The following is a 26,176-nucleotide window of genomic DNA, read 5'->3' as shown; positions in this document are numbered from 1 at the left end:
AATCCCATGCTGTGTTGTATTCTGTTTCAACACACACCAGTAAATCCAGGTGATGAGTTTTGGATTTATATCTCTCTTGCTCACGATTACTGTGAGACAGTGCACAGAAGCACCTCAAAGGGTTTATAAGAGGGAAGCGTAGCACTTCATTATTAAAAACAAACAAGCAAACAAACCACAAACTATGCGCCAACTCAGAAATTTGCTTCTTTGCTACCTCCTTCTTCAGCCAGGCACAAAGCCTTGCAAATCCCATTGCTATGCAATCTCACAGTGCTAATAACACTGTGCAAGGGCGCAGGCACAGAAAAGCCTATCTTTTCACCTGTTGCTGGGTATTTAAACAAGATGCAACTGCAGGGAGCATACAGCAGTTGAAAAAGTTCTTTCAATTCAGTATTTATAGCCACGAAATGTGAAAAGATTAATTTTTTAAAAATTTACAGCATAATAGTTCAGATTTTTTACCTCAGTCATAATTTTTATATCACAGTCTTTATGTTAACACTAAGAACGGATTATGGAAATCAAAGAAATTGCATCAAAGCATAGTGAAAATGGCAATTATTACGGAGATTGGTTTAATTCAAAGTAAAATATAAAGTAACTTTAAACAATCTAATTTAAAATGAAATGTATTTAAAGTGTGAGTAATGAGTAAGATTTTTTTTTCCTTTTAAAGTGAACAGAGCACTAGATCATGCAAAAGAAACAATACAATGGTTGGATATGCATTTAGAATGCTGCAATCTAAACGTGTAGAAACAGAGAAAATTTTGCTTTTCTGTTAAGAGTGCAAAATATCTATTTTTTTTTCAAAACCTAGCTTCTTAACAGAAATTTGGCTTAAATAAAAATGAGTGTGGTGTCACTCGCATCACCAAAACTGCAGAGCTCCAGCCCTGAAGTTCTGAACCATTTTTGACAGTCCTTTCACTTGTGCCCATCAGATAACTCCTTTCAGTGCCTTCTGAATTACAAAGGGAGACAAGTGACCACCAAACTGTGAGAGGATCACACAGAAAACTCCAAAAATTTGGAAAAACAAACAAACAAACAAACCAAGCAAGCAAGCAGACAAACAAACCAACCAACCAACTAAAAAATACTATTGATTTTCTTGTGTGTGAAATACAGAATATTTCGAATTGTAGTATTCCTAAGAACAGAGTTACTAAAGTTGATCTTTCACTTGACTACAGAAGAAAATGGATATATCCTGTAAATAACAAATAAAATGAGACAGCTTGATACAAATATTTTACATTTATTGGAAGAGTACAGTAAAAAGGAAGGACTGCAGGCTCATTAGTGGTAACTGGTCCATAAGAAAATGCAGAGGACTATTCAAAAATGGTCTGCAGTTTACAAGAATACTGAAATTCTGTTTTGTATCAGCCTAGGAAAATAAAAAGTTAGCTTAAGTTCAAAAGTGTAACTTTAAAGTATATAAAAAAGGCAAATAAATAAAGTTAAAATGCAGATCTATTTAAAATTATAAAGGACAGACAACTGGCAACTGTATTACATTGTTATCCTTTTCAGACTTGCTTAAAAGTCAGATAAATTCGCAATGTTGGTTGTTTATTTTTTTATTTTTACATGTGTACTTTTGGGAAGACGCACCCGTTTCCAGTGTTATGTATTATCAATCTGTTTCACAAATATATTATTTTTAAACAACAAAGAGTATAAAAGGTGCTTTACCTGATATTAAACTTGCTGGTGCATACTTTGGCACGAACTTGAAATCTAAATATGTATGCCAACCGTGCCCCACTCAGGATTAGTGGTGTCAAGAGTATTCTGTGTGTGCTAGTGGTTCAGCGAACCAACCTTCCCTCCTTCCTCAACACTTCTCCTCCATCTCCAGCCGCCTACAATAGTACAAAGGAAAAGAAACACATGCAACTGGAAAACAGCAGTCCTACAATTGTTAGTTCAAGTTTCATCTCTGGAAGTCTTTTGAATATGCATATAATTACACAGTCCTTTAGTAGAAGGTACAGCCAGTTGTCTATTTTTGGGTTTCAGTCCTCAGAATTTCTGTTTAGGTGTCTGCCTGACTTTGGGGCCCAATGTGATGAGTCTATTTCTTCCTATTCCATGTTTTCAGCACTTTAGTAAAAAATTAGGTGAGGACCTTGGTGGAATGAAACAGGTTAAGCTGTCAGTTACAGGCAATTGTTACACACCTAACAGCAGGATCAGGTATGCCTCTAGGTGGTAGGTACTGAAGAGTTTGAATTCCACCAAGCAGAAGGTGGAAGGAAGGTTAATAATGCAGACTCCCCCTTGTTTATCTCCTTCCCTGTTTGCCTGCATAGTGACAAAGAAAAAAAAAAGTCTTTTGTCACTATTTCTCCGTAAGCACTACAACTTCAGGCGATGTAAGGAATCAGCCCCACTCAGAGATACAGCAAACTTCAGTCTCCAGAGGATTTGTTAGTGACTTGTAGTGAGTGTAAGCATATCATAAAATGGTGCCATTCAGTCTGCAAGGCTTCTGCAGCATCCTGGCTGCATCTATGCTACCTATCAGGATGGCCAGAAGCACCTGGACCGGCTGCTTTAACTTAGCAGTTCTCTTTCTGGTAAATGTGAGAGGAAGAAGAAAGGTACAGTTCTACCTTCGTGTTGAATTCAAGCCCAGTACAAATATTACTACTGCAGGAATATTTTGTAGAAGGAATACTGCTGTTGAAATTGCATAACAGGTTTTTGCTGAAACAATTACTTTTCTGATATTTAAAATGCATTAAAATATCAACTTAGACACCTAGTGAACTCCCTACAGACCTTAACTGACAGATCAGTGCTTATCTTCTGAAGTTGCAAGCCTTGGCTTTTGTTGGTAGTGGGGTATAATTACTGGTACAAGTAAATGTTACAGACAGAAGTCAAATTTCTAAAACCAAAATGGATAACAATAACGAAAATTAACACTCTCTGGAAATTTCTTGTAACTAAAAGGCTTGTTTGTGGTGAGGCTTAGTTGGAATTAAATCATTGTTACTAATTTCAAAGACAGTGTTTTGAATCTAGTCTGACAGCCAAATCAATCTTTTTTCCAGGAGCACAACCAGGCTCGTATTTTTCCCAATAAGAGCAGGATGCTCTGTGTCACAAACCAGGCAGTCAGAAATGTTGCTTTTTTGATGTCTTTTATGATATGTACAATTCATGATACATCCAGGGTCTGTAACTTGATTAGAAACATGATTTGAACAATGTGCTTCACCTTCACAGTTACTTCAATTTTTATATCAACACGTTGCCACGGGAATCAAGGTACAACATCAATATAATATTTTTGAGTCAAGCAAAAACAGGGATATATTTGAACTTTTCTGTTACAACAGTAACATTCTTGTAGTAAGTGCAAAGGCACCATGTGTGCTACATGGCATCATCAGAATTAAGAAACAGTTTGGAGTTGCAAAGGGCCAGATTATTACAGCAGAGCTCAGACAGAATTATTAACCTCTTGTACCCCTTTGTGAAGGGCAGAAAGATTCTTTAATAATTGAAGCACAGGATTGGAGTGAGCTAGTTTACATACCAGTAAGAAAAGTGTTTCATATTCTTACTAGATTTAATAATTACAGAATTCTTCGTATATTGGGAAAGAATGAGCTGACTATATATGAAAATAATAATGTATATATATATATATATATATTTTTTTTTAAAGTGGTGAAAAATTGTTTCCAATATTTTCAACATCTGTAATCTAGAAGGAATCTATGATCAATCTGTTTATTTTTTGTTTGCTTGTTTTCTTTTAAAAAGCAGAATTGCCTTAAATTTATGAAGGGAAGCATGGAAAAGCATGTGGTGTCTCTCCTACCCTACTAACAAAACATTGGCTTTATACTTGATCTTGATTATGCACTACAAAACTTCAGTTACGTACTTGATTACGTAGTACAAACTTCTGTAGTTCTGAACTAGATGGCAATTCCAAACAGTTGCAAGATAGGAACACTTTTTCCAAGCCTTCCTGCAGGTAGCAGCAGTGTGAGTCCTATGATACTACATTGGTTCACAGTTCATCTTTATGTCTAAACACAAAGCCAATTATTGCAAATTCTATTTACAAAGCATTGAACTTTGTAAATATGATGACAGAAGAAAAAAAGGATGTAATGGCACCTCTGTGTTTTTACTCTGGGACCTCAGTCAACTGTATTTGCGAGCCCTGTTTATCTCCCCCCCTCCTTTTTTTTTTTTTTTTTTTTTTTTGTAAGTATGGGTAATAGTGGGGAAAATGTGGGAACTGCTAAGCTTAACTTGCTGTGCTTTTCACTGAAGCAGTCTTTACTTTCTGGGTCTGCTAGTGAAGTTGGGTGTTAATAATCTACAAATATACAAGGCTGAAAAATGGACAGAGCTAGAAATCACAGATGCATCATCTTTTTCAGTGGCAGTACTAGAATGAGCATTCAGAATTTGACCCTGGTTTCTTGTGTTCTCAACTGGAAACTTTCTGATTTTTAAGTTTTTTATTATTTATTTATTTTTATTTTATTTTGTGGCCTTTGAGGAGGGAACACTATCCTGGGAGAATTATAGTATAAGACTATAAATAATATTCCTTACTGATGTAATTTCAATGTAAAGTGGATAGGTTTTGAGGCTGATGCATTTTTCCTTACAGTTACTGCTGAATGTTCAAGAACTCAATTTTTTGTAGTAATTTCTGCAGAAGGAAAATAGAAGAGAACTCTTTTAATTGAGCTGACATTTCAGATTTACTAGGTTGTTTGGAACTTCAGGAATACTGGACATCCCTTGGACTTTCTAATTACTAATTATTATTTATTTATGTATTTATGTATTTATTTATTTTTTTATTCCTGATAATTCTGAGAAGACAAAAAGTATCTTGTTTGGTAGAAGAGGTATTCCTCCCTGCATTCTTCCCTCCACATTATTCTAACCTGCCTAGCAAGAATGCCTCCAACAAATACCACATGTCCCTTTTTGCTTTAGGAAAAAGAAAATAATTGGTGAACTCTTATTTTAATAGTAAACTGCTTTATGCTTAGTCATAAAAATGTTACAAATACAAGTGCGCAGGCATACCAAACATTTCTGTCACCTACAAACAGGACAGCTGTTACAAAAAGTGGATGTTCCCAATTAGCCTCTTTCTTTTTATTCCACCTTTAAAATGAGTTATCACTACTTGTGACAACCAGCCATTTTCAGAACTACTGCTCTCAAATATCAAATGTGATGACTATTCACACACTAACTCGTCTCTTCAAATAGCTCACAGTTGAAAGTGCATCAGCAGCACTGCCATTTAGAGGACATGACAGTAAGAATAATGGAAACCAGCCTACCAGTTAATCACTGTTGTTACTATCCATGCAGCCACACATCTGGGAAAAGCTGGGGAGGAAGGAGGCATTTTCAAATGTTTCTGAGCTTTGGTTACTCTGTGTAACATCAGAAGTGGTGTTTTTTGTTTTTTTTTTTTTTTTTAGTCTTGTTGTTGTTTTGGTATGCTTTTTGTTGTTGTTAGTATCTTTGCAATGGGTGCAAAAGGCATAACAAAATAACAAAATGGTTAAAATAGATGTAACAGATAACAAATATATAACTTCATAGGAATCTTTACTGATGTGCTCCTAGGATGTAAGTACAGCAGGTGATTAAAAACATGAATTAAAAAACAACCTATTATTTCCTTAACTAGTCTTCTATTTCACTCACATAAATAGGATGAGACTTACTTTACAAACTGCACTTCTTACTGATAGCCTTATGGTGATATGCTTTCCAAAAACAACCTTAAAATATTAAGTAACTCAATAAAATGGTAGATCTTTGCTGAAGTTGAGAAGAAAAAATGTAGCATAACTTTAGACGTTAAATGCAAAATTACTTCATTGCTTTCATTAGAAACTAAAGAAGCTGTAAATTTCAAGGAGAATGTCTTGGTGGAGTGCTGATTTTGAAAGATCATACCTCTGCTGGAGTAAAGTTTGTTTTCAGACATGATACTTTTCAATATTTTACTTCCCATAGAACTGAAATGCTTAGGAATCCTCATGGTTTCACTGATGACTGAACTCTGAAGCTTACATCTGGGCTCAATTTCTGATGAAAACTACTGAAAGTAAGCATGTCTTCAGAACAATAAAAACAAACAAACAAACAAACAAACAAACAAACAAAAAAACGACAACAAAAAACCACAATGAATGCAATTCCTCAGGAAAAAAAAAAAAAAAAAAGATGAAAATAACAGATAACCTGTTGAGTTCCATCTCCTATAGCAGACCCTTAGCAGTATTTGGAGACCCTCCCCTTAAGCAGCACACACCATTCAGAGCTCCCTTGGACTCTGCCTGGTTGAGTGCAGGTGTAAGAACCTACTTGAAATACCATACTTCCAAAAGAGACTAACCCATTTTTTGTACACTCTCTAGAGCAAACCAAGCGCACAAACCAAATGATCAGTACCTTGGAAAACTCTGAATAATGCAAGACTTCGGTCATCAAAAGTTCACAGCAAGCATATATGGCAGCTGTGGTTCCTAAATACCATGTCTGTCTTAAATATTAAAGTTTGGAAATTGCCCTGCAAGAAGTTTGCAGAAACTTAAAAAATTTTCCACAGTTATGGATTTCATTTCCTAAAGTGTATAATGGCAAAAATTATAAGTGAGATGTGAGGAACAAATTCTGCCACAAACACTGCTAAATTAGTTACAAGGTAAAAAAACAAAAAACAAAACAAACACAAAACAAAAACCAGAACACATAATGTGTTTAAATTTATTTTATACCTATAAACTCTTTCTGGTATTCTCCCAAAAAGTGACTATTTTTTAACTGAACTGATGCTTACTTCAGCAGTAATAATACATCTTCTTGCTGCTATATAAACCCCCTGTTTTAAAGACTTTAAATTTAAATGGCAGTGTGATATGAATTACTAATGTTAACCCTTTCAGAATAAAATATGAATGTATTCCTTATCTGCATGTGATAGTTAGGATGGTCACTAGTTAATTTAAGACAAACAAAAAAGTATTTTACTTAAAAAATACTTTTTTTTTTTTTTTTTCCTGGCAAGGTTATATAGTGAAGAAATAATTCTCTTCATAGAAGAAGAATATCAACTCTCCAGAGAAGCAATGAATGTTGACAGAGAAGACACCATTATCCTTACTTGCAGACTTTAGTGATGCATACATAATGTCCTGCAGTTGAATTAATCATGGGGTTGGGACAGGGATTTTTCTGTACTTTTGTGGTGCAGTTCTTAAATCTTAGTGCACTTACATTTGCATTAGCATACTAGCAAATTAAGGCACAAACTTTATGTAATACTTAAAAGCACACAAACTAACAAGAATGCTTCCCACTGCTCTTGAAAATATCTTTGGGCTACTTGGAAATGTAGTATTAAAAAATATGTCCAGTACGCTGGCAAGGAGGTTTACACTGAGGCCATCAAGTTTTTCCTTGAGGGGTATATATTTGCTTCCTTAGCTCCAAGAAAAAAAATCCCTTCAGAAATCCAAGCATTCCCCATTCCTTATATTTGGTTGCTGACAGCTCCACCTCAAATGCAGGTGAGGTGCTACAGCATGCTCATTCTTTGTTTTATTTGGACACTAACTCCAATGTAACAAACTCTTCCAGACTACACGTATTTTGGTCACGCAAAGCCCTTAAAAATTATCACTCGGTACTACCACAAATACACTTTAAAGAGCAAAAATGCTGTGGACCATAGAAAAGCCAACTTAATAGAAATAAAAATGTAATGTAGCCAGACTTCACTACATCTCAATCCCATGGTAACAGTCAAGTATAGGGGTAATAAACATTCCAGATGCTGTGTTATTTTCAGTCTCTGTTTCTTACTTGCACTAGCAGTAATGGACATCTCTTGATCTGGATGTTTTAGGTAATTCATAAAGAAATTTTTAGCACCTTAAATCTGGAACTCAGACCAGGGTTCTGTAACTTGTTCCTATTTCTACACAGGGCCCTAGAAAATAATCCAAGCTAGAAAAAGGACACAAAGCCAGAGCAATAAACTGTACCTTTCCTCTTTCCCCCATCTACTGTCTTATAATGAGGAACCTTTTTTTTTTTTTTTTTTTTTTTATTTTTTTAAACATTTTTTAAATATATTTTTTAATTCCTGGTGGCATTTACAAGTTGCCTATCCCCATCTTTTGAAATCTCTTGAAGGTTAGTATTTCTCTTCTTTGTTCAGCCTGCCAGAGGCTTAAAATATACTTCCTTCTTTTGATTTCATGAATGACTCCTAATGCTATACAGACATAGTGTTTTCCTTTGTACACCATGCATGGAATGTACTTTTGCTTAGCAAAGCCTTAAGCTCTAGCTGCATACTGAGAATTATTACCAATTTAATGAAAAAAATCAGGATCAAAAGCAAATCTAGCAATTCACATTCTTTAACTTCTCTAAGAACAATGCTATTACTGGTCACCTAATACATGCTGCTATCATTAGCAAACTTCTTTCTGCTGGCCTACTGTTTTTACATATTCTTTGGAAGACAGGTGATTTGCAGTATTTCTTAACTTAATAAATTTCTTAAGTCTTTCGTGTAGTAAAGACTTGATTTTTTTGTTGTTGTCGTTTCTTAAATAAACATAGGCAATTGTGAAAGAGACATATTACTGAATTTTGATGACTTCATAGGAAGTAGAAGCAAATCACATCAAAAGTCAGAAATACGTATTATAGCATGGTAGAAAATGGACATGTAACAATTTTCTACAAAAGAAAATTCTGGATTTCACTGTTTAGTAAGCAGGCTTACATCCAGAACCTAACTGACCTTTACTGTTGAAACAAACTGTCATTTAAAAATATCAGTTGCAGAAAGAATTTAAAAAATATAAAAGTTTCTAGTTGAAATACTTGTCAAAACTGTCTTCAGTTTTAAGGCCAACATGCATGACACAGTCACCATGTTAGAGTGCCGCTGGTGTTGACATCTGGGACAGGGATAGCAGAGTGAGAACACAGCGTTAAGTAGAAAAACTGTGAAAAATGTCACTAGCAGTTACTTGCTGTAAAACACATAAAAGCCACAGTCCCTTAAATCTATAGTATGTGCTTTCCTATTTACATGTAACCTAAATGACAATATTACTGTGACTGGATATATAGCATTTGGCAGTATATGTCCTTAATGCAGGTGTAGACATCGTTCAAGATGGCACGCATGTATATTAAAAAAACAGTTAATTTCAAAGTAATCCTAGAAGAATATTGCAAATAATGTTGTATAAACGCATAGTGTTTGAGGGGAGAAAATACTGGAAAATAAAGTCCCACACATTGAGTTTGGCACCAGTATATCACTATGTCACTTTCTTTTTGATTGAAGATAGCTCTTTCTGAATCTCACTGAATTTTGGACGGTTTTCTGGTTTGTAGTCCCAGCACCTCTGCATTATTTTATATATTTCTTCTGGACATTTTTGCGGAGCTGACATTCGGTAACCTGGTACACAAGAAAAGAAAGTATTTAGTATTGAAAACTGATACATATTGATGAATTTAAAAAGAAACGAGATAAGTTCAAGACCATTGAATTAAAACAGATATTGAAGGTAAATTTTACAGGACTTGTAATACGAACAAAGTCTTCAATACATAACCCATTTGGATGGCTAAGTATCAAACTGATGTAAACTCGGGTACCAATGACATTTAATCTGTATAGGATGAATTGCCAGTATGCCTCTCATTGCTGAGGGCAGCAACCTGCATATAATTTTTTTCCTGTCTCTTAAGAAGCAGTTACCCCTCATAAATTTTAATCCTGTCATGTCACCCAATGCTCCAACCCACTGGAAAAATCATTGATAGCTATTCAGATGGGAGGAGGTGATGGCGCAGCTAATCCTAGAAACCATCTCCAGGCACAAGAGGGATAAGGAAGTCATTAGGAGCAGTCACCCAATTTGATGGTTTTTATGATGAAATTACCATATGGGTAGATAAAGGGAGAAGTGTGGGTATTGCCCACCTAACCCTCGGTAGGGCTTTTGGTACAGCATCCAATTCGAACCTCATGGAGAAGCAGCTGAAATATGGACTGGGTGGGCCAACAGCGAGGTGGACTGAAAATGTGCTGAGCAGCCAGACCAGGCAGTGGACAGCACAGTGAGCTGGTACAAAGGACCCTACAGCTAATGCAGCTCTGTGACTCCAGGCTTACTGCACAATTCTCCGTATCTCTCTTTCTAAATCAGAATATAAATGACAGTAGACTCAGACAAGAGGTAAATCTAAGAACTATTTTTCTTTTTTTTTTTTTATATCGTATGCTTCTGCTCAAGGTGCTGGATTAATGCATGCAACTTCAAAGGAGAACAGCCAGGCTTTAGGATACTTACAGATAATATGAAACTCACTAAAAATTCTCTTCTTCACAAAGTTGCCTATAGAAACTAATTGTTCAAAACAGTGACGGCAACAACTACTTTTTGTTCTTAAAATGAAGTGATTCTGTATGGTCATTTAGGATTGAAATTATCCCGGTTCAACACAAGCATTAAGGTGACTAAATTTACTGATGATTCTTACTGATTGAGTAATTGAGACAGACAAGATCAGGAAGAAAAGCTAGAGCATTTTTTTTCTCTGACTATTCAAACAGAAAAGCTATAATTTTGTGAAAAACAAGAAAATAGGCAGATACAATAAATGACAAAAAAAAAAAATAGGCTAAAAGGAATGCTTTTCATTTTCAAAAGGACTTATTCAGTATAAAAAACTGAATAGGCATAAAATACTTCTTAATTTCTGAATTGTACCAATTTTGAGAGATTATTCTCAGTGGATTCAAACAGAATCTCAGTAACTAGGTAATAAAACTTGCTTTCACAAATATGCTTCTGCTCTGGAAACGACTAGATTTTTTTCTTTGGCTTTTTAAGGACAAGCTTTAGTGGTCACCTACAGTGATTATAATAATAATAATAATAATAATAATAATAATAATAATAATAATAATAATAAAAAGACTTCTTTTAAAATCATTTAGCAGTTTTACTTGCTTAGAACCTGTTTACACATATAGAGGAAGCACAGTTCTGAAATGTCAATAAAAATGATGACAATCAATCAAAGTCCTGAAACCCTGCTCACAGTTATTTGCTACTTTAAATAAAAGCCTTTTGATTATTTTCTAGGAGAGAAATACGGCTCTCACTGCTCAAGCAGCTTACCATTTTCCACTGTAATTGCTAGAATTTTGTCTGTAATGCTTTAATAGAGAAGATGGAATGATACAGACTTTTTCTTCCATCAGTTTAGAATATTTATACCTGCATTAGCATAATCTTAAATAATTCATTCTGGTCAAGCCTCTGCTTTGCACAGCAGTAAATCCACTTCTCCATCTCACCTTTTAGTTATATATGTTCTATATACAGATAACATGATGTAAGTCTTTCCTCCTTTAAGTCACTGGTCAATATACTCCTTTTTTCAAGAAATCTATAGATCAGACTGCTCTTCACAGAATGCCAGATTTAGCAATTAAATTATCTCATAATATTGTTGATAAAATTGCTGAGCAACTGATATGCTATTTCTTTGCTATTTTTATATGGTATGTACTACGTCCTTCTGGATTATACAGCATTTTATTCATTCCCTACCTTTCTCAACTTGTTCTCGTGCTTGTTGATTGGTCATTCCAGGGTATGGGCATACTCCTAAACTGAAGGTCTCCCAGAGGAGTATTCCAAAGCTCCATACATCACTCTCAGATGTATATCTCCCTGAGAAAAGGAGAAAACACACAGCTTATCCTTTAGAGAAATTCATGCTTCAGATACAGCCACATATTTTTTGTCAAGTTTTATATTGGCAAGCTTTAAGCAGAACAAAGTTGCAGCTACTAAATAAACATTCTGCAAATATCATAGTTTCCAGCATTTACAATGGTAAACAAGTTATCTTAAGGTCAATACCTAGGAATAATATAAGCTGACTTGAAGTTTTAAGAAGTTTGACGGACTTGTTACATACAGCATATGGCTGAGAAGACCTTACCATGTCAGTTATTTCCTTACAAGTTAAGAATTCTTTACCTCTTACTGTCCAAAACTAATTTTGTTCTTCTTTTAACACACACACACAAAAAAAAAAAAAAAAAAAAGATCAAAAAGATCACACCCCTTCACTTCAACTCTGAAGATACTTCTTAGAAATTACCTTTCCCACTTCCCTAATATAGCATGGCATATTCCAACCACAGCTGATATCCCCAAAATTGCCCAGAGAACATCGGATTCTTAATTGAGAAAATACTTTCTGAAAATTAATGTATAGTTTCTTCAACTGTTGTTTAATTTGAACCCTGAAGAACTGATGCTCCCAATCAGTTAAAGGAAAAGAAAAAAAAAAACATCAGGCCTGCTGGTTCTACTGTTTTCAACTATGCTTCAGAGACAGAAAAAAAAATAGATAACTGAATTCCAAACCTCTTTGTGTAACAAAAGCTTTATGTTATGGAAGGTGAGATCTTGGAGAAAATACTACTGTTGTCCCTGTTGGATTCACATTAAGAAAGGTACTGCATCACAAAGTGAAGGCTGCAAGACCTTCGCAGCAGCAGGACTTATGAAAATGTTAACTTAAAAATCCATTTACCATATTTCTTTCATCAGCTTTGATGCGTGTATTTCTGTTGCATACTATTATATTGTGTATGTCTTTGTTCTTAAAATTATATGCATGCTTGAGAATGTATTGTTTGTTCATGTCCAACCACTAAACAAACCAAACTAAGCCACTTCTCACTAGAAAAAAGGAAAACACATGTAAATTGTAGTGACAGTTCTTGGTACGACAACTGTTCTGACATCAGAAAGTTCAGTTTACTGTAAACTAAGTATCACTTCCAGCTGTGCTACATTTGCTAGTGTGCCTAGTAGATGGTAATTATGGACATTCACTAAGCTCTTTGCTGCAAGATTAGTTTTCTTGTCTACATATCAACTCTCTTCAGAGTTTGGCATCCAGTAATTTAACACTTTTCATTGAAATCATTCAGTAAATACAAGATAGGTGATTAGCTTTTTAAAAACTAAAATAAATAAATAAAAAAAGAAAATACATGTTTTTCACTGTTAATTAGCCTTCCAGCTACGCTATTATCTGGGGGAAAAAAAGAGAAAAAGGAAAAAAAAAGCTTATTCATTCATAGAAAAAAAAAAAAAAAAAAAGCAGTGATTTATTAACATAACAAACAACATGAAGTTGTACTCAAAAAACATAACTACTAAATGTGTATTTGAATTCTGAGAGAACCATAAGCAAAAATATCCTACACTTGACATATATATCTTATCTTTATTAAGAGCTTTTAAAGCAGTTTTTCTACTTGCTGAAAGTGATGGGAATCATGTAGCTCCAAGCAAAAATAATGTTAAGGAATGGCACTGAACAGTACCCACTGAAGCTGAGGTTCAGTCTTCCACAAACTTCAGAAGCATTATGTTTTCAGGCACAACTCTCTAACCACTCCACTTCTCCTAATCCAATTTCCAGAATTCACAAATTCTTTTTTTTTTTTTCCTTTTGTTTTCCTTGTTTTTTGTTGTTGTTGTTGTTGTTTGTTTGTTTGTTTCCTTTTTTTGAACTACTATTAATTTGTTGTGTAGTGTGAATTCAAAGGTGATTAAAAACCTAAATTTTTCTTATTTTCTTAAACACTGTATCATTCATGTGATGGGCAAATTACCCAATCCCTCATCTTCCAACCTTTAAATTTTGCCACTATGAACTAGCACAAAGAGTGGCTGCCAAGTAGTTTTGAAATATTGAAGATTTAGTTCTGTTTCAGTCTGGTATCCTTAAATACTTTCAGTGTTACCTACACAAATGAATGCAGTACTTAGGACCACATTATTAGGATTGTAAAATGCAAAACAAATACTTCTACTTGCATCTTTCTAGTGAGAAGAAAAGAAGATCCTTCAAAAACACCCAGAAACCTACTACCACATTTTGAAAGTTAAATATGAGACTGCTGAACACATTCAGAAATGTTCGAGATAACTTTTTTTCAAAATGCTACAGAAAATCACTTAAAACTGGTTGGATACAGATACATTTTAGGAAACACCAACCTGATTTTAATCAGCTGCAGTTTTGTGCCCAGTAATCTGCATAAAAATACCCTCAAAATTAACGTGTTGTCATGTAAGACAGTTTCCTGCTTTGTGTAGTTCACCGGACTGCATATGCCTATAAAAACTATGTTTCTATCATATATATCAAATAAACTGTATGCACGTCTGAAATAATGAAAATTATTTCAACTTTCAAAACACCAGTTGTAGTAGAAAAAAAACACACAGAAGAGAAAGTATTACACAGTAAACACTAGCAACATTAGCACCTCTGAGAATAATTGATACTATAAGCTCTCTTAGTGTAACTACATTTATTTTTAGCCTTACAAAAGGAAGATCAGCTTACTATGTAATGGCATTAACTCCTGCAAAACTGTTAATGAAGTGAAGCATTTTGCTCTCAGTTGTGAGCCATAAAGTTATGATTTCCAATCCATGAGTTTAAACAGAAGCTTTAAGAGATCATAGGAATATTTACAGATGTTTCAAATAAAGTATTTAAAACATTTTTTCTTCTAAGAAATCAAGTAAAGATCTGGTTGGGAGAAATGCATTCAGAGTACGACATCATTCATTTAATATGCTGATTCTTCACAGCACACCTAGAAAATCTAATTTTTTCTAGTTCCACCTGCAAGCTAAAAAGCTAAATACAGCAGTTTCTATTTTTGTTTTGGAAAAACTACCCACATAGTAAGGACCACTTCCCTTAAGCAGAAATAATGGCATTTTCGTCCATGATAACAGCATAGCAATTTATAAAAGTGGAGGTAAAGAAAAGCTGCAGTTGAAAAAAATATATAAAGCAGTGACTTTATTCCTCTCAAATGCAATGACTTATCTAACATGGAATACTAACATTTTCTACCATTTTCAAAGAAACGCTAGAGCAACCACTGCCATAAATATGCAGAACCTGCCACTCATTTTGCTAATGATTTAGATGACAAACTAGGCCATCCACTAGGATCAGTTGGCAACAAAACCAGAGCATTATTTTATTGCTACATAATAACAATTCTGATGTTGCTACCTTCTTCTTTTGGAGTGTGGAACAGTATTTTATACACAAATGAGGTTAAAATATTTAGCCTCATTACACATTAGCATATTTGAAACATTTTTATTTGAACAGAGCATTTGTATTGGGTTTATGTGGCAAGGCTTTGGTAGCAGGGGGCTGCAGGGGTGGCCTCTTTTAGTTTGCTTTTAGTTTCTCACTGCTCTAATCTGCTAGGGATAGGCAATAGATTATATTAGTCTCCATTCCTTGAGTCTGTTTGGCCCATGATGGCAACTGGGGAGCCATCTCCCTGTCCTTGTCTTGAGCCTTGAGCCCTTCTCATCCTATCTTCTCATGCTATAGGTGTTTTTGCAAGAAGGTACACATTCATCCTTACCATAGTTGAGGGCTTCTGGGGCAGTCCACTTGATAGGAATCTGCTTTAAGCCTGATGATGAATACACTCCATCATCTTCTTGACGAGACATTCCAAAATCGCTTATTTTCAGTATGTTGCTTTCACCTACCAAGCAGTTCCTTGCAGCCAGGTCTCTAGGTTAGAACAAGACAGAAACCACAACATTTTTACAAATTTGAAAATACTTAAGAGCATTGAAACTGTGAAGAACAACATGAAATGGATTATTAGGTCTTTTCTACCACAGCTGAACTGGCCAGTAAAAGCAAGTACGTCACCGTGTCGCCTTCACAGGCCAGTAAAAGCAAGTATGTCACCATCACCAGTTCAGTGATGAAATGAGCACAGGTGAGGCTGTTGTGCCTGATCAATGCCTTGATCGTGGTGCCCTGGTGCTGGCAGGGGGCTGTGGGGCTGCTGACTGGGGTGAGGCCAGGGCTGCCCCATGCCAACACAGCCAGTTCCTGACAGCTCCAGCGGCCTCACTGCAGGGCATGGCCAGGCCCCACAGCCCAGATGCCTTGGGGAAACGGGTTTAAGAGAGGAAGAAAATGGTGCTTGTGGGGGAGAGGAGCATGAAGCAAGTGTGAGAGAACCAGCCCTGAACAAGGAGGGCAGGAGGTGCTCCAGGTGCCACAGCAGAAGTTCCCCTGTGGCCCTTGGAGAGACCATGGCGGAGCAGCTGGGCATCTCCTGAAGGACTGCAGCCTGTGGGAGGCCCCACACAGGAGCAGGGGAAAAGCACCAGGAGGAAGGAGTGGCAGAGTGGCTGGGATGAACTGAGCACAGCCCCCACGCCCCATCCCCCTGTGGTGCCTGTGGGGTGAGGAGAGGTAGAGGAGTCAGGAAGGAAGGGGGCGAAGTTGAGCCCTGGGAGAAGGGGAGGTCAGGGGGGAAGGCGTGCTAGTTTTTGTCTTTGTCTGTCATCATCCAAACCTAATTTATTTGTTAATAAATTGAATTAAAGTTCCCCAAGTCACGTATGTTTTGGCTGTGATGGTATTTGGTAGGTGATCTCCCTGTCCTTTAATTGACTCACAGGCTTTGTCATCTTACTTCCTCCCCCTGTCCTGCTGAGCAGCGGGGTGAGAGGGCAGCTGGGTGGGCGTCCAGCAGCCAGCCAAGGTCAACCCACCACAACTATCCATGAAGTTCACAGAATTTTTAGGAGGAAAAAAAAAGAGTTAGAACAATAAAAATTTAATCTGTAACGCTACCTACAATTCATGGGCAAAGTATTTTAAAACTAAATTTACAGTGTTTGTTTCCAGCTTAAACAGCTAATATTCCATGATAACTACACTAGCTTTCATGCTTTGGACTGGAGCTGTAGCACAGTTTTGAAGCAAATCCCCTGAGCATTTAATGCACATTGGTTTTGAAGAGAGATTTTAGTGCACGGAAACTACATCATTTTTGGAAGATGTCCAAGGAAGAAGGTGTGCACCAAATTTGTCTCCACACCTAAAGCAGAAAAAAGGGTCTGAACCAATGACAGCTTCAAACGCTATGAATGGTGGCGACATCCAGCACAGAGGCCCAAAGTGAATTTAGTCTGAAGTAGAAGTCTTGATCCATATATATATATGTTAAAGTTTTTATGTCTAAAACTACTATGGATCATTTGATCCATATTGCTATTGCACTGCATTTTGTGTTATGTAGACAGAGCACTTGTTTCAGGGTAGTTATTAAAATAGATCCAAACATTTAAACTGTAGCTGACTCACACAAGATTTCTACCAATAAGAACATTTATGTATCTCTAGCATGATGCTCTGTGCAATTATTCTTGCAGCTAGAGAAGATGTACCACTTAAAAACATCTGAAATCACCATTTCCAGCTGAAGATATGCATGTGTAATATGCACCATGGTATACAGTTTGATGTTAGCATGTTATACTGTTCAGTGAAAGTAAGAGGTCTGTAAAACAAAATCAAATTATTATTGCTTATATTCAAGTAAAATGTATCACCACGAAACTTCAAGAATTTATAGCTGAAGTTCCAATCATACTTTAATTATGAGGTGTGGTTTTTTTGGTCATTTTACTTCATTTAGTCTAAATTTTGTGACAGATGCACATGAGTAGTGGAAAAAGTAGTAAGTAAAGAACAGTAAAAATAAGTAAAAGTTATATCTGAAAGAAAATTCATGGAGTTAATTAATATCAAGAACACCTCCTTATCTGAGTCAGACCTAGTATTTAAACAAGTTACTTAGAAAAACCTAAGTAATGAGCTCTTTTTAGGTTTATTCCTCATATATAAACCTGATTATTAGGGAAAATACATAGAACATAGTACACAGTCTTTGCTTGTATGCAAAGATTACACTCAGTTCACATAGTTTTTGCCTGTTTTGTTTGTACCAGTTTTCTGTTTCTTTCAGAGTCACCTAGAGGAAGCATTTTTCGTCATTACTAGAAATTTACAAGTACACTTCCAAGAAAATCAAACTGGTAGAGCTTGTGACATTGTATTTTGAATATACATATACATAAATTAACATTAGATCTCCTGAAAAAAAACACAGACAAAACAGTTTTGCTTCAGGAAAGTGATTTTCAAACTGTCTGTTACCAGGCAGTGGGTCACAGAATGATACTACTCAAGCTGCCACCCTGTACATGAGCACCAAGAGAGGAATCATGGGCCACTGGTTAGCTAATGGCCCACAGCTTGTGCGGGTGGACACCACTGTCAAGTCCACCATCGATCTTTCTGGGCAAATTGCTGGTTCTTTATTTTTATCTCAGTTACCCATCTATCAAATAGGGAAGTATTCTCATTGCTATCTTCCATAGAACATCAATAGAATTTTATGAAATAGTGAGTGTTACTAACAGTAAGATAGAAAAGGATGCATTGTAAGATAGATAAAACATAACTTACTAGTAAGACTACAAAGAGCAAAATAAATACAGTAGTAATGGTTATGAGTCTCCAAGTATTAATACCTTTTTTTTTTCTCTCAGCTAAAACTCCCAAACTTCTGAACCTGTAACAGTATGTACTACTTTTAAGAATTAATTTGCATCAATTAAGCCTTTTGAGACCTTAATATGTTTACTTCTGACTTAAGTAGATTTGCTCTATTCCCTTCTCATGTGTCAGGTATGCTCTTTCTCTCACTAATTTAGAAAACACTTTAGATGTGAATTTTTTCTTTCCCTTTCTCACCTTAGTATTTGGGACTTTCTAAGTCTTTGGGTCTTTGGGTCTTCTGGGACTTAAAAAGTCAAAGGGACTTTGTAATCACAGAATGGTTGAGGACCATGTCTAGGAGGCTTTAGAGTATCTCCATGGAGGAAGAGACCATTCTCTGCCACAAAAGCCTGGTGCTGGCTTGTGTTCAGCTCGCTGCCCACCAGGACCCCAGGCCCTTTCTGCAGAGCTGCTTTCCAGTTGACCATTCCCAACCCGGTACTGGGGCTGTTCCTCCCCCCAGGTGCAGGACTCTGCCCTTCCCCTTGCTGACCTGCATGAGGTCCCTCTCAGCCCACGTCTCCAGCCTGCTGGGGTCCCTCTGGTGGCACCACAGCCCTCTGGTGCATTGGGCAGTTTGGGGTCATCTGCAAACATGCTGCTGAATCACGTACATCATTAATAAAGACGTTAAATGGGACTCGTTATTGACCCCCAGGGTATTCTGCTTGTTACTGGCCTCCAGTGAGACTGTACCACTGATCACCTCCCTCTGGGCCTGGCTGTTCAGCACATTTTCAGTCCACCTCGCTGTTGGCCCACCCATCCCATATTTCAGCTGCTTCTCCAAGAGGTTCTAATGGGATGCTGTGCCAAAAGTCCTCCTGAAGTTTAAGTGGGCAATACCCACCGTTCTCCTTTTATCTGCCAAGATGTCATTTCATCACAGAGGTGATCGAGTCATAATTATCAAGAGTAATCCTTCTTTCAGACACTTACTTTTCTTATCCTTGTGAGGAGTTGTTTCTTGGAGTACAAGCAACTCTCAATGTTTAGCAGATACAGTGATATTTAAATCATGCTAAATCGCACCAAAAGTTCTTTTACTTCACACTTTTAGTAACTTGCCATTCAGTGGGGTGAAGCAGCATGAGTACAGTGTCATTCTCAGTGCTTCACCTTCAGCCACTTCAGTTTCTGTAATTTCATCTACTGTGAATGTATTTTTCAGTATTTTTTTTCCTGTTCTCTTACTTGTAATGTCTTCACAATGTCTATGTGTTTAACATTTGCTATTTCATTCCCAAGGCTTACAAATTCCCTCAAAATTAGGGTATCTTGTTAGCATTTTTGCTGTCATTTTACATCTGCTTCGTATCCTCAGTGATTTGTTGTATTTGCATTTTTAAAAGCATTTTAAAAAACATTAACACATTAGCTACCTCATGCTTTCCTTTTTTTTATTCTGAGGGGTTGCTATGATTTTTTGACATATTGCATACAGCTTCTTCATTGCTTCTCCTCGTGTCTGATGGTCTCCTTTAAGATGATATTCATATTTTTCAGCCCAGAAACAAGACAAAATAACCAAAATTGTACTATGGCCACTATGATTTATTACAGAATTTATAGCTATAATCTGAAATAAGTCAGGACATCAGAAAGTATTACTTCCATTGCTTTAAATTAGTAAGTTACAGCTTTAATTTTCTTCCAGTTTCCAGGATCCTAAATCATGTAAATTTGCTACTGATGAATGAAAACAGCTCTACCATAATATTGTTATGGTGCTTATAGAATACCCTTTGCATCTTAACCTTCCATATGAAGTACACAGAATAGGGTTTCATTCAAGAGTCGGTATATATATGACTCTCTATATATAGAGTATATATATATATATTATATACTATATATATATATAGTATATATATATATATATAGATGACATTTCAAGCATTTGTTTGAAAATTGTATACATAGAGAGCTGATAACAGAAAACAACTGTGAAGAGTCACTATTACAAACTATTACAGATAATTTCAATGTTAAATATCTGTAGTAATTCATCTAACTTTCTAGACAGTCATTAAAAAAGCACACACATAAAGAAAGTGAGTATGTTCTATTTGTTTTCTTTCTTCTCTATAATGGTACCTAAAGCACACATCTTGAAACAGTGCAGATATAATTGCATTAGGTGCCTCTCTCTACATGGGGCATTGTTTTGCTTCTCATGCAGCATTTTCTACTTGCTTCAGTAATTCCATAAAATCAATATATATCTTCTTTAACATAGAAAATCAGCAAATATTCCTTATTTCACATTGTGAAAGCTGTACAAATTGGGAACAAATCACACTGATCCTCTATAGAACAAGTTTGTTACTACAAGAGAAGCTATGACTCTCACTATTTAATACCATGATTATGCAAGTTCCTAGTGCTATTAGAAACAAATGCTTTCCCTCCAACTACTAGAGAATAAAAATTAATATGTAAATCAGAGATCTGAGTTTTAAGCAGTTCCTCTAAATGCAAACAGGGCACTGACTACAAATCACTAACAGGGATTGAATATGCTGAATCTGCGAGAGAGAGATCATACAAGCCTTTTGCTAAAAATTCAATAGCAAGTTAAAGAAGAAGTAGAGGCAATTCCTCTGTGCTGGGAGTTGTTACCATCTGGATTCATGTCTGTCAGTGAAGAAATAAACCACATAAACTTTTCTCTAAGGACTCTGCTCCCCTTCCTCCACCCCCCAGAAGAAATACACTGAAAGTAATACCTAGTATTTGAATGGGATTCCATCAATTAAAGCAAAACAAAAGCGTAAACTCATTACTAAAGCAGCAGGACAGACTGCCTCACCGAACTAATTAGCCATTTTATAGCCCCTCCCTGGATCATGGAGTTAAAACACTCCTAGGTGATAAAAGCAAGCAATTAATTAGTGAACAGGATCAGTTTATCCCCTCTGCACATTTAATTCAACCAAAACAGTCTACTACCTGATCAAAAAAGGAGTGGCAGGTCTACAAGTGAAACTGCAATTTTTTTGTGGACTATAGACACTAACTCTCCTTCGACCACATTAGGTAATGTTCAGTGGTGGCAGCCAACTAAGTCAAATTATACCTATTTCGAAACTGTCTTGATACACACACGGTGCTCATTTTGCTATACATGGAGACCACAGTCAAAATTATATGTCTTAATAACAGACTGGAAAAGTATTAGAAGGTCAGAAATGCATCCTTTGAAGTGTTCTGTGCTGTCCTCCCCCTTTTACACTTTGTGTTCTTGATTTCTCCACATTAGTTCATATATCGTTATGAATACTAGAGAATTCTAAGAAAACAGTGATTAACTGTGTGGTGGTTTTACCCTGCTGGGCAGCCAAATTCCACCACAACTGCTCTCTCACTCAGAGAGAGAGTATGCTGGAAAGAAAAAAAGAAAAAAAAAAGCTCCTGGGTTGAGATAAGGATAACTTAATTAAAGGGAAAAGGAAGAGGGAAACAACAACAAGCAAAGGCCTTGAGGAAGCAAAGAGAAGGTGAAAAAAATTACTCTCTACTTCCCATCAACGAGCAATGTTTTGGCATGTACCAAGAATCAGGGCATCAATACAGGAATCAGGGTGTAGCAGTTATTTGGGAGGACAGACCTTTTTAAAATGCGAGTCCCCCCCTTTTATTGCTGAGTGTGACACCATATGGCACAGAGTACCCCTTAGGTCGGTTTAGGTCAGCTGCTCTGGCAATGTCCCCTCCCCACGTCTTGCCAACCCCCAGGCAACTGGCTTGGGTGGTTAGAGGGAGCCATGGTCATAGGGTCATAGAATCATTCAGGTTGGAAAAGACCTTTAAGATCATCTGGTCCAACCACCACCCTGCTACCAATGTCACCCACCAAACCATGTCCCTAAGCACTAGGTCAAACAAAATACCCCCAGGGAAGGTGATGCCACCACCAACCTGGGCAACCTGTTCCAACGCCTGACTGCTCTTTCTGAGAAGAAATGTCTCCTCATTTTCAATCTGAACCTCCCCTGGCGCAACTTGAGGTCATTCCCTCTTGTCCTATTGCTGGTTTATCTGTGAGAAGAGGCTGACCCCCAGCTCCCCACACCTTCCTTTCAGGTAGCTGTAGAGAGCTGATGCTTTACCAGAAGCATTCAGCAATAGACACAACACTGGTGTGATACCAATGCTGTTCTAGCTACAAGTGCAGAGCACAGCACTGCAGGGAAAGTTAACTCCATCCCAGCCAGTCCCAGTACGAGTTGTAATACTAATAATCACTTCTCTCTGTTCCTCATATTATATACCTCCACCTTCATTCTCACAGAAGAACAGGGCTATGAAAACAGAGAAGACCCAAGTTAGATGTGGCAGTGATTTCTTAATAATGTCTAGTGTTCTGCTCACTACCCAGAGTTTTCAATATTGCCCAGTTTTTCTCAACTATAAAATAAGTAGATTTCCCCACCTCGCAGCAGTAAGTGACATTCAATTACTTTCTCCAAAGTATTTTGCAACTTGGAGGTTAAGAGACTTAAAAATTAGGAAAAACAGCTTAAAAGAGAAAAAAAAGTTACAAACCAAACCCCAAATAACTGTGTCCAGTAGCTAAACAGCACCACAATACCTGGCTTGTATCTAAAGGTGGATTTTTTTCCAAAAAAACAGCACTGTGCTGCTGACTCTCATAGTCATGGCAGTTAGAGCTATGGACAAAATTATTTCTAACATCTTGATGAACGTATCTCTGTGAACAAAGCTTGCTAAGATTGCTTTAAATCAAAACGCAAACTTTAAATAATAAAGGCCAAAGAAAACAGAAAAAAATGACCTGCCAATAAACCTTAAGCATTAAAATTAATGCATGGCCTAACTAGAAATTGATTGGTAAGTTGGTAAACAAAGAAGCTATTCATAAATGTCAGATTTCTACAAAATAACAAAACTATATTCAAATACAAAATATGCTCAGTAGATATTGGGAGGCAGTGCTATATGTTTTAAAGATGCTGCAAATATGGATGACAAACTCATTTATCCCTTTCTGCTCCCAGTTAGCATTAGGCTGTTAAAAGAAGACTTTTGTTCGTCTTCAGTATGGTGTCATACTGAAGTATGGTGTCACACTGTCAACAAAGACCCTGCTTCATTGTGCAGTTAGGTAAATAAGGAAGCTAAAAATGTCCCCCACAGAGGGAATGAAGCAGTGAGTAACCCCTCATGGCTTTGAGAAAATAGCCTACATCAGCTCTCAAAGAGAGCTCAGCATCCTTGGCACAGACCTGGTGGAGATGAGGGGGGCACTGCGGGGTGACATGCAGTGCCATGCTGCTGAGGGGCACCCTTTCAGCTTTGGGTACATTTTTACCTGGGATGAATCCCAGGTTCCTACCACACATTATGGGGCACCTGCCCACTAAAGAGGTAGTAATGGAGGAAAATAAAGGAATGGAAACTTGCTGTTTGCAGCTCAGATATGTGACTATACAAACTGATGCATTACAAAACTTTTACCTTCTTTGAAAAGCACTCAGGAAAGTTATTAGGTATCCTCCATTTTGCTAGAATGACAAGGTTTCCATACCAACTATTTTGAAAGAAGGAAAGATGGGCATGGTAGACAATTAGTTCCCCTGAAGAGAACCAAATACCATCGAAGTAGTAGACTATAAAGACAGAAATGAAACAATAAATCAATATATCATCTATTCCTCCCACCTTTCTCCTCTTTCTGAGGAATGTCTGCTTTTAGAACAGAAACATTCCTATCAGCAGCATCTACGTGTTTTTTATCAGCCTTGTTTCTCAACTTTTTTTTAGAACATAATAGTTATTATTTGTACTTTTCTGAACAATTATTTTGATGAATACAGAAGCATAGTCATTTTAGTCTATAATAATCTTCTTTGCATTGATGTCCCTGTAGATTTTTATAACCCTTTTTTCCTGTGCAATTCTGATTGCATGTAATGAGCTGAGCTAAATGTAAGACTTATTAATGTCTAATGTCCTTTTTCTTCCCCCCTTATACTTCATTTATCTCTTGAAACAATGGTTTGCAATTCAATTTATTTGTATCTCAACTTTTTTCTTCTGTTAGTTGGGAAAACTTACCTTAACTTTGTCCAACACAAACAACTTACGAGGGTACATAAATGCTCCCTACAGTTTTAAAGTAATGCTAAACCTGTAAGTAGTCCTCTCCTCCTTGTTTCCCCCTCGCCCCTCTCCCTTTTCTTCCTTTTAGAGGTAGGGGAACTAAAGATCTACATAACCAACATTTTATGTTCATGAGAAGGCCTTTACATATTAAGTTTGGACAACTGTACAATAAACTATCTAGCCTCCTTCTGATAAAGTTATGGGTTAGACTATGAGAATCCAATTCTAGAAAAAAAAAGCTACAAAAAGCAATTCTAGTGATAGTCTAAGTGAAAACTAAGAATCTGGATAGTGCTAGCACTGGATGGTAAGTAACTTTATGGAAATCCTGTAATACTAGGGCAACTGAAAACTGAAAAACACATTCCAGAAATCCCCAACAGTAGGACAGACAGAAATACCACTACAGGATCCCATGCAACCATTCCTACAGTCTGGAAAGAATATTATAGTATAATAGGCACAAATAGGATGGAATAGTTCAGTAGGAAAGGACCTACAAAGATCATCAAGTCCAACTGCCTCACCACTTCATGGCTAACCAAAAGTTGAAGCACATTAATGAAGGCATTGACTAAGAGCCTCTTGAACACTGACAGGTGTGGAGCATCAATCACCTATCTAGGAAGCCTGTTCCAGTGTTTGACCACTCATGGTAAAGACATTTTTCCTAGTGTACAGTCTGAACTTCTTCTGGCATAGCTTTGTGCTGTTCTCACGAGTCCTGTCATCAGTTACCATGAAGCAGAGGCCTGCACCTCCCTCTCCCCTTCCCTTCCTCAGGAAGTTGCAGAGCCATAAGGTCGCCTCTTGGCCTTTTTTTCTCCAGACCAGACAACTGTCCTCAGCCTCTCCTCACAGGACATACTTTCCAGCCCTTTAACCAGCTTTGTTGCCCTTTTCTGGATGCTTCAAAGTGTCTTCCGATTCTATTTATTGTCCTCTCAACACAAGCCAACAATGCACACTTGCTTCCCAGAAAGCCAACTGCATACTGGGCTGCATCAAAAGATGTGTGGTCAGCTGGTCATGGAAGGCAATCGCTCTGCCCTTCTGAGGCTCCAGCTGGAGTGCTGCATCCAGGTCTGGGGCCCCTAGCACAAGAAGGATGTGGAGCTGTTAGAGTGGGTCCAGAGGAACACCTCTCCTATGAAGAAAGGCTGAGAGAACTGGGGCTGTTCAGCCTGGAGAAGGCTGCAGGGTGACCTCACTGCAGCTTTTCAGTACTTGAAGAGTGCTTATAAAAAAGACAAGACAGCGACTTTTTGCAGATGGCTTTAAACTAAAAGAGGGGAGATTTAGATTAGAGGTTAGGAGGAAATTCTCCACTCAGAGGGTGGTGAGGCCCTGGCACAGGCTGCCCAGAGAAGCTGTGGATGCCCCATCCCTGGAGGTGTACAAGACCAGGCTGGATGAGGCCCTGAGCAACCTGGTCTGGTGGGAGGTGTCCCTGCCCATTGCAGGGGGTTGG

The 26,176-nt window shown here is 37.1% G+C and overlaps 1 protein-coding gene across 1 annotated transcript in view; it reads right to left on the bottom strand.

Moving 5' to 3' along the window:
* Positions 1–1,308: 1,308 nt before the first annotated feature.
* FER (FER tyrosine kinase) overlaps positions 1,309–26,176 on the bottom strand; it is a 192,104-nt gene continuing 167,236 nt past the window's right edge. Inside the window, exons 18-20 of the mRNA XM_084305460.1 lie at positions 15,566–15,720; positions 11,682–11,804; positions 1,309–9,514 (exon numbers count right to left, since the gene is read on the bottom strand). Coding sequence (XP_084161586.1) covers positions 9,372–9,514; positions 11,682–11,804; positions 15,566–15,720 — 421 coding nt within the window. The 3' untranslated portion in view covers positions 1,309–9,371. The remainder of the gene's footprint in view (positions 9,515–11,681; positions 11,805–15,565; positions 15,721–26,176) is intronic.

This window comes from Netta rufina, assembly GCF_964035555.1.
Source record: "Netta rufina genome assembly, chromosome: Z".
In the NCBI taxonomy this organism is placed as follows: domain Eukaryota; kingdom Metazoa; phylum Chordata; class Aves; order Anseriformes; family Anatidae; genus Netta; species Netta rufina.
This window is presented reverse-complemented; position numbering and strand designations above follow the sequence as displayed.